This window comes from Myxine glutinosa, chromosome 1 (genome assembly GCF_964187855.1).
Source record: "Myxine glutinosa chromosome 1, kmMyxGlut1.1, whole genome shotgun sequence".
NCBI classification, from domain to species: domain Eukaryota; kingdom Metazoa; phylum Chordata; class Myxini; order Myxiniformes; family Myxinidae; genus Myxine; species Myxine glutinosa.
Genome location: NC_136261.1, coordinates 289,666,653 through 289,676,050, shown reverse-complemented (window position 1 = coordinate 289,676,050; position 9,398 = coordinate 289,666,653). Strand labels below are relative to the sequence as shown.

At 42.9% G+C, this 9,398-nt stretch overlaps 1 protein-coding gene across 2 annotated transcripts in view; it reads right to left on the bottom strand.

The window, feature by feature from the left end:
* Positions 1 to 3,720: 3,720 nt before the first annotated feature.
* LOC137438869 (zinc finger MYM-type protein 1-like) overlaps positions 3,721 to 9,398 on the bottom strand; it is a 36,483-nt gene continuing 30,805 nt past the window's right edge. For both annotated transcript variants that reach the window (XM_068134312.2, XM_068134327.2), the window contains one exon: positions 3,721 to 4,616. In XM_068134312.2, coding sequence (XP_067990413.2) covers positions 3,845 to 4,616 — 772 coding nt within the window. In that variant the 3' untranslated portion in view covers positions 3,721 to 3,844. The remainder of the gene's footprint in view (positions 4,617 to 9,398) is intronic.

Here is a 9,398-nt window from a genome sequence, read left to right as displayed (position 1 = left end):
GCGGTTACTTCACGGCTCACAGCCACGTACGTAATAGAAATACCGGCGCTTTATATGCGCTCCAGGCAGGCCAAAGCCAAATCCACGAGTCCTTGCACAATCAAAGTTCCCCCAGCGAGTCCTTTCACCAATGCCAAATGTGACAATCCTCTTGATAAAGCGCATATGCTCTCAAGTCCTTTCCGCACAGTCCTGTGTAAGGGCTTTGCGTGCGCGGTTATATAGCGCCGCCCAGCGAACCCTCTCTAATGTGCCAGACGTGCACTTACCACGCCCCTTAGGCCATGCCCACTGAACCCTGGTTGGTTGTTGGGGTCTTACCGGCTCCGCCCTTGACGTCTGCTTGACGTGGCCACACCCCCCGACCTCGCGCTCCACCCCTTTTCCAGGCCTTACCTCGTGGCATTTGGCTGGTTTCAGCATCCTACTGCGAGGGGCAATAGGGCGCAGACTGGATGGTGCGCAATGGGGAATGGGGCGCAGACTGGATGGTGCCCAACGAGGTCAATTGGAGGGTGGTCTGCAAAATGAATGGGGCCTACTCTTGTTTATTTCTTTTACACAACACAATTTTACAATTTTACACACAATTTTATTACAAATTACACAATTTACACAATTGTGTAATTGTATTGTAATTACACAATAATTGTAAAATTACACAATTACAAATTACACAATTTTACAATTTAAAATCTACAACAATCTACACAATTACACAATTTTACACAACAATAGGTATCACTATTGGAAATGGCCTTATCTCACATATACTATGAAATAACTAACGTTCTAAGGTGACCTACGTGTTGCATGTGGACTAACTATGGGGGCAAAACCTTTACCTTTATTAATCAATATGTACATTTTCAGAACCACAACAATATATATATATATATATATGTCACTCTCTCTTCCATTCCTGTTTGTTTATCCCCTTGCTGGTTATGGCCAATTATTGCCAAGGCCAGATGATTAACCTTTTGTTGGCCTAGCACCAAGCAAATTTGTGGGCCTAGATTTGAGGAACCATTGTAAAAGGCAGGAGATCGACAGAAGTTGTACACAGCTGCACAGGTTTTATTCACAACATTGACAAGTTTAAGTTTCAGATGGAAGTGGCTGCCACTAGGGTACCAGCAATGGGAGCCCAAAGGCAAGATGTACATTATAGAAAAGTGAATACAAATGAATGAATGAATGAATGATCGTTTTAAGGCCATTTTCCCCCGCTAAAGCGGGGGTTAGCCTTGCGGGCCCCATGACAATCATGGTTCCGTGTTTGAGGCAATGTTTTTATGGCCGGATGCCCTTCCTGACGCCAACCCTTGGTCGCCTCTTACGATGCGCAGGGATACTGTGCACCTATTCTAAACCGGGGTACACACTGGGATCATTCATCCCAGCAAGCTGGTACTCAATTTGCCGACCTCGGAAGGATGACAGGCTGAGTCAACCCCCCTGGCGTTAATTCAGCGATCGACCGGGATTCGAACCCAGGATCCTAGGATCCCAAGCCGGCACCCTAACCACTAAGCCAACACCAGGCTCCAGAAAACCAGAAACCAGCGTATCCAGCGAAACACCAGAAAAGTGTATACAAAATAAGTAACAAATGAAAAAATACAAAACAAAACGATGGATAAAAACAACCAGCCGTGTGCTGATTCCACTAAAAATGAAACATTCACACTGAACAACCGGGGCTTGAATTTCATTTTTGTGTGATGGGTCCCCCAATACTCCAGCAATTGGGGCATATATTAAAACGCAAAATAAAAAACTACAATACATTTTATTTACAGCATCATTATTCTTTCTGGTCTTACTTCAGGTAAGCAATTTGTATATTTCCTATCAAGTATCAATGTGAACAACGTACTCAACAAAACCAATGCTTGTAGTTGTTGTTCGATTTACAGAGATGAAAAATGTCCTCAGAAAGGCTTCCAGCATGCCTTTGCTGCAGCAAAGCTTTCAATCACATCGGAGAAGTCTACAGACCTTACCATATCAGATTGAATGCTTAACAGAGTAAGTCTGTTCAGTCTTTCCTGAACCATTGTAGCACGTAAAGCCCTTTTTATCCTTTTTGAATGTGAAAACGACCTTTCACCACTGCAGTTTGTGACTGGTAGCGTCAGGTAAATGCGTAGTGCAATGAAGACATTTGGAAATGCCGTCTGCAAATTATGCATGCTCATTATGGTCGGCATTTGCAGTGGCGTTGGCAGAGCTTGTGATGACGGCTTGGAGGCAAGCTGCTTACAAGCAAGTGCCACTGTACCCATTCTTCAAAGATCTCTTCATTGAGGTCATCAGAATATGAATAGAATTAAATTAAATTTCTGAGAGAGTTTTTAACAGCAGTACTGTCAAAGTCACCTGTTAAAAAAACAGAAACGGTTGTTTATTTCTGAATATGCGTGAATTCTTCTGTTAATATGGCTGACGATTGAGTCAACTATGTCGTCGAATGACTCAACTTTGAATTTCTCTCCACCAGTCAGCGTAACAGCAGGTTCTTCCGCATTGTCAGCCATACGCTTTGGATGGCACTGCCGCTTTAACTGAAAGTTACCTGTAGAACTTAAAGGCATCGCAGGTTCAAGGTATTGCGCAAAGTTGTTCCGTTGTGCTGCCACAAACTCGGAGAGTGACTTCAGAAGTGTCACGGCTGTGCTCAAGTCCATTATTTCAGACTGTAGAAGTTGACTTGTTCTGTTTATCCTTCCAAGGATACAATTCCAAAATGTTGTCATGAATGTTGTCTCCAACTGATCCATGGTTTCAACTAATGAGTTTGCTTCTGCTCGTGTGTCACTCTTCTGCAGGGTGTCTGCACCAAGACCCTGAAGCACAGATTTGTAGATATTGCAATTGCACGATAAACTGTGAAGTGCATCCACTCGAGCTGACCACCTTTTGTCACTGAGGTGCTTCGGCAAAAGTTTCATCTTGCTGTCCTCAGATGTCTTCTCATTCGGCAAATCTTGCAACAGCCCCCAACGATAAGTTGATCGTGACAAAAACACGTACAATTTTTGGACAAATCCAAAAAATGTAATTGCATCGGTGCAGGACTCTGCAGCTGCAACATCCCATAAGAAAAGCGAGTGGCTCATGCATGGGATGTACACTGCTTTGTCATTGACTGCAATTACCTGAGCTTGCACAGCAGAATAAGTGCCACACATGTTACTGGCATTGTCATATGTTTGACCTCTGCAGTCTTTTAGATTGATGTCCCGTTCGTCACTTATCGTTTCATTTATAACCTTATAACCGTCTTCTACCGACTCCTCTCTGGCCTTGCCCCCCCCAGCTCTCTCTGGGCTCTGTCCCGCAAATATTCCTACAGGTCGCACAAGATCTGCCTGCAACCCTCTTATGGTCAAACTGCCAAAATCAAGACTCTCTGCTCACCTTCACTCCTTCATTCCTCTTTTCTCCCACCTCTGGAACAAACTCCCTCACTCTCTTCAATCCCACTCCACCCTCCAGGTCTTTAAAACAGCTGTTCACCACCATCTCTTATCTTCCCCCATCCAAAACCTTGATCTTTTCTACCCCCGCTAATTTCACCCCAATTCCACTTTTTTGAAATACCAACTTCTGTCCTGGAAGTCCTTGTGTTTTATACTTCTCCCTCCCCCCCCACCCCCTTCCCACGCCTCCTCCCCCCAAGCCCTCTCCCTTCCACACATCTCCCTGCTCTCAAATGTTGTGTTTGTGTGCTTCCCCTTCTCTCCCCATCTTGTCTTCCGCTCCCTCTTTTCATATATTTTGTTTGTCTGGTTGATTTGTTTGTGAAGTAAATGTTAGCTCTTTCACAAGCCTCGATTCAGTATACAAAAAAAAAAGAAAAAAAAAAAAGCTGAAGACCTGTAAGGGATATAACTGGAACAAACCTCAAGAAGCGTTCCACAGGTGTACAGTTATTCAACACGTAGTGCACAATAAATGTCAGCTGATCAGTATGGCTAATATCCGTTGTGGAATCAACACTGAAGGAAAAGTACTTGGCCAATTTTAGCTCATCCACAATGTCCTGTTTTATCTTGTCAGCCATGAGTTTGATGAACTCTTCACAGATTGTTGATGATAGATATGATGTTGAGCCATGAACAGCATTCCCATACTTGTCGATGTGACGGCCCAGGAAATGGTCATACTCTGCTAAGAACTCTAAGCAACCAAGGTAGTTGCCATCATTTAAACTGCCAAAGGTTTCACTTGTCCCTATGAGTGCCAGACCTCGTGTAGTCAGAAATTTTATTGCCGAGACAACACGCTTTAACACTTCCGCCCAGTATTTTCGTTCTTTGATATGTTCTTCTGCTCTGTGTTTATCTAGCATTTGAGTCCTTGATAAACGTGTTGTATATATTGTGAGAGCATGTCGGTGCTCAGTGGATCGTTCATGGTCACCAAGTCTGCCAATGTGATCCCATGAATCAAATCCTCTACCGGCTAGTGCAGTTGTGCTGTTTGGAGAAAACAATTTGCACACGAAGCAGAAGACACAGCCAGTCGATGGTGAATAAATCAGCCAGGGCCTTTCGATGCTTTCACCATTCGGAGACACTTGATTGAAGGCTATATCACAGAGTTTCCTAAACACAAAAACAATTCAATATTAATGCATACCCTCCAACATTTATTAATATCAACATTATTTTGCTTTCAAGCCAACAGGCAGGAAGCCTATTATTCTTGTTTGGATGAAAAATTATAATTGTAAAAATTGTAAAGCGGACCAAAAAAATTGAACTCGGGTGATGTACAATACAAATGTTTTTTTCTGTTAACAAATATGCCGTGATGTCTTTGCTATTAAGAAATAATATGAAAATAGGCGAAGCCTAGAAATGAATGAAGAACCTGAGAATACTAAATAACTGAAAAAGATGGAGGGTACTGTGTCATTATGAGGTATTCAAAGAAGCAGACGATCACGCTTGTCGTGAATCTAGTCAGTTTCCAGTATCGCCTCCAGCATGCGATAAACGCAAACTAATTTTTATCTCCGGTTTGTTATCCTAGTTGTCTTTATTGGTTTCTAGTCGACAAAATATATCAGTAAATGAAAATTGATTTTCCTTTTATTTTGGCGAATTTTATTTTTGCAATATGAACCTCGTTAGTTCCATTAAATATGGCGGCCTCCATGCAGTGATGTAGGTAATGACGTAGTCAACGCAATTTCGAAACACGATGGGGTAGAGTTTCTTCTTCATTTTGATTCTTTCTCTTATGTATATACATGTTATGTTTAGAATAAACTTTTCGTTCGTCATGATGATTTTGGAATTTGACACTACTCTATACATCTATCTGTATAATAATATTGCTACGTGTGTGCGGGTAGGTAATGAAATACCTTAGTCGAGATAGAATTGTATAGATTAGCGTGCCCCGAATGTCGTGAAGAAGAAACCTTCATGTATCTAAGTAGGCCAACTGTCCGGTAAGATCGTATATGTGTCTCCATTCGAGGGGTGGAGCTGTGCTAATTAGGTAGGGCTTAAGAATAATCCCCAGTGTGTAATTGCCCTGTGATTTTCCCTATGTTTTATTACAATTAAAAAGCACAACAATTACAACCACCCCAATCGCCGATGGTATGACTGGACATGCCGATCGGCAGAGGAACCCCGCCCAGCCAAACATTCCCGAAGGACGGCTAGGCCAACTCCCGAGCTTCGTCAGTGGGTGTTAAGAATGGCCGTGAGGCCACGCTCTGAAGGACGATTGGTTGGGACGATTCGACGGCGCTGGGTGATTGGTCAAAAGGATGACGTCATCAAGACGCTAGAGAGGAAAAGAGGAGGGACCGACATTTTCTCACTCTCTTGGTCCTAGCTTTCATCATGGACGGTCACAGTTTGGCTCGCTCTCTGTCCTGGGCTTCATAGCAGGCGTTCACAGTTTGTTCACTCTCTTGGTTCTGGTGTTGGTGGCGGACGGTCATTGTTTGGCTACGGATCACTCGGCTGCGGCTGCTTTGGTTCGGGTGTGCTCCTGGAAGGGAAGCAGTTTGTGAGAGAGAAGCAGTGAGAGAAAGCAGTTCGGGACGGTCGGAGCTCGGTGCAGCCAAACGTGCAGGACTGACGGAGGCAATCCTACCCGCTGCCTCGCACAGGCGGCTGGCTGCGATGCGACTTCACGCCATCATGCGTTATCCCACGCAATGACTCGGGACCCATTCAACGACCACCATGGTTCGAGGGCCGTTTGAGGACGCCAGGCTGAGCACCAGCCCATGCACCACACCACATTTTATTTTATCATTCCCTTGTCTATAATTGTGTCTTAGTGGAGGATCCTCATTTAGGAATTATAGTTTTTACCTCACCTTTCATTTTTATTGTCTGTATTATTTTCATTAAATCATTATTAATTTTGTTGCATTTTTAATTTCTTGTCCTGTGTGATTATTTGTTTGTGGGTTTGAGGAATAAACCCCCATCGCGTCCGTCCGTTCAGATAAGGACCTCGTTATCCCTCCCCCGTGCGCGCCAAAGAGATAACAATGCCATATTTTTTGGGTATACGCCTCGGAGTTAAGGCTCGTTTGGTCATCCGTCGCCCTGAGGTCTTCACTACAGGGTCGACGCGACACTATGCTGGTTTGTCCCTCCGTTTGTGTGTAACATTTTGTTCCACCCATAAAACGACATCATCCGGCCACCATGTTGGTCCGATGTGAAGCCAAATACTTCTTCAAAGCTGTCATATTCACAATTGACATACCACCCTCCCTACAAGCTTTCCCTTCAGTGTAAAACGATGAATGGGACTGTTAAAAGAATCATCAAATATCAAAAGATTGTAACTGACTAGTGTCACAAGCCTTTGTAACAGTATAAGCATCATGGTCAGGCCTATGTTAAGTGCAACTCTGATATATGCGAGCTATATAACCACTATACAGTATATCATACAGCATATGCACACAGGCAGTGAACATGTTTTTGCTTCAAACGCAGTATATTTATATCATGTTGTCTCGATTCTCGATGAGATTTAATTTATAAAATCGGTCGTGGTTTCTGGATGTCTTTCCATCCATCCGTCCGGTGGTCCGTCCATTAACCTTTTGCTACTTTTGCTGCTCCTCCCTTATCACCCGACTGATTTTTCTGAAACGTGACACATGAATACAGCACAGTAGCCCACACAATTGCTCTGGCTTCGATTTTTCGATTTCGGATCATGGGGACTCACGGGGATGGGGGAGGGGTAGAGAAGTGGAGGGGAAGGGTGTGGGATTACACTGCAACTCCGGATCCCTGCTCGTCCATTATTTACCAACCGATTGCTCTGAAACTCAATACAGCCCTTCCACTCAATGATCCGCAGCATCGTTCAGTCTTAGAATTTTCATATTTTTTATGCCTCCGCCGACGAAGTCACCGGAGGCATTATGTTTTCAGGTTGTCCGTCCGTCCGTCCGTCCATCAGTGATAGGTTTTCGTTACCGCGATAACTTGAGAACGGCTAAAGGGATCTTAATCAAACTTGGTGCAGGTATGTATAATGAGGTAAAGATGAAATGATTAGATATTGGGGTCACGAGGTCAAAGGCCAAAGGTCAGAGGTCATGTTAGGTAAAAATACTGTTAACGATCAAAGCTGTCCTCATATCGCAGTTCAATAACTTGTGAACCAGTGATGGGATTCTGACCAAATTTGGTAACTTATGTAGAATGATGTAAAGATGAACTGATTAGATCTTTGGGGTCAAGAGGTCAAAGGTCAAAGTCTGTAATAGGTCTATAACTTGAGAACGGATGAAGTGATCTAATTCAAACTTGGTACAGGTATGTATAATGTTGTAAAGATTAACGTTTTTTATTTTGGGGTCAAAGGTCAAATCTGTAATAGGTCTACAACTTGAGAACGGCTGAAGTGATCTAATTCAAACTTGGTGCAGGTATGTATAATATTGTAAAGATTAAGTGATTAGATTTTGGGGTGATTAGATTAGATTAGATTTACCAACCAATTGCGCTGAAACCTGATGCAGCCCTTCTACTCGATGTTACACAGGATCCCTCAATCTTGGATTTTTTGATTTCGGATCATGTGGTCTTCCAAGGAATAATGGGGATCCTAGGAGGGGTTTCCCCAAATCAGCAGAGGTCTAAACTACAACCTCAAGAGATGACCGTCAGCACACTTAGGGCTATTTATTACTTGCAAAATCGAAGATTTAAAAAGTATATTGGTTGGTTGAGTTTGTTATTCTGTCTGTTTGTCTGTCACTCACTTACAGGTCAAAATTCTAAACCGATTGTAATGAAACATCACCAAGTTGTAGAGGTCATCACAATTGAGAAGCCTATTGATCTTGAGGTTAAAGGTCATCTGGAGGTCAAATTTCTAAAATCGCCATTTTTCATCCAATTGACTTGAAAATTGAACAGCAATTACATAGTGCATCATTGAATTGTGAAACCAACTATTTTTGAGATCAAAAGGTCAAAGGTCAACTCAAGGTCAAACTTTCAATATCCATTTTCATCTCAAAAATCACCAATTTTAATCCGATTGACCCAAGCTTTGATTAGGATCGGCAATTTTAGCCTTCATGAAATGAGACCAGATAACATCTGTTCGCTCGTCTAACATAACCGGTGTGGCTTCCAGCTAACCAATAGGGTGGGGAGAAAGTGGAGGGGCAGAGCATCTTGAGAGGTTTTGTGCATGGCCTGACGTAAAGGATGCTCAGTTTCTCCCGATGGACATCACATACATTGATACATATTATTATCAGTCAGCCTTGGAAACACCATGCTGACATTTTATAGCTTGGTGAAGATTCTAACCCAGGGTAGATAGCTTGGAAGTGAGTGCATATACCTCTAAGCTATTGTACACTCTTTCTCTGACAAAGAAGTACTATTATGTGTGGTCACCTAGTAACGGTCAAATAGCAAACCAGGGGTTCCCAACCTTTTTTGTGTTATGGCCCCCTTGGCTCCCAGAGCACATCCCCAGCACCCCCTCCCTTTCGCGAGGGTCAAGCGGCGGAGCACATGTAAGCAGGCTAGGGGGGTCTGGGGGCATTCCCCCTAGAAAATTTTTGATTTCTAGATGCTCTGTGGTGCATTCTGAGAGGTGTTTTTTTTCCTTTAATTGGCTATTTTGTTTGTATGAGAATTGGTAAATTATTACACAGAAAATGAGGAATTCCAAGTAGCCAACATGAACATTTAGTTCCATAGTTTTTTTTCTGTTCCTTACTGGCTCCCAACTACATCGTTTTTGGAAGAAGCAAACAAAGCAACGTCACTCGAATGATGCATGTTTGATATGAGATTTTAATATTATCAGTAGCAACACTATGGACAGCATAAAATAGAACTGTCACACAAGAAAACAGTATGAAA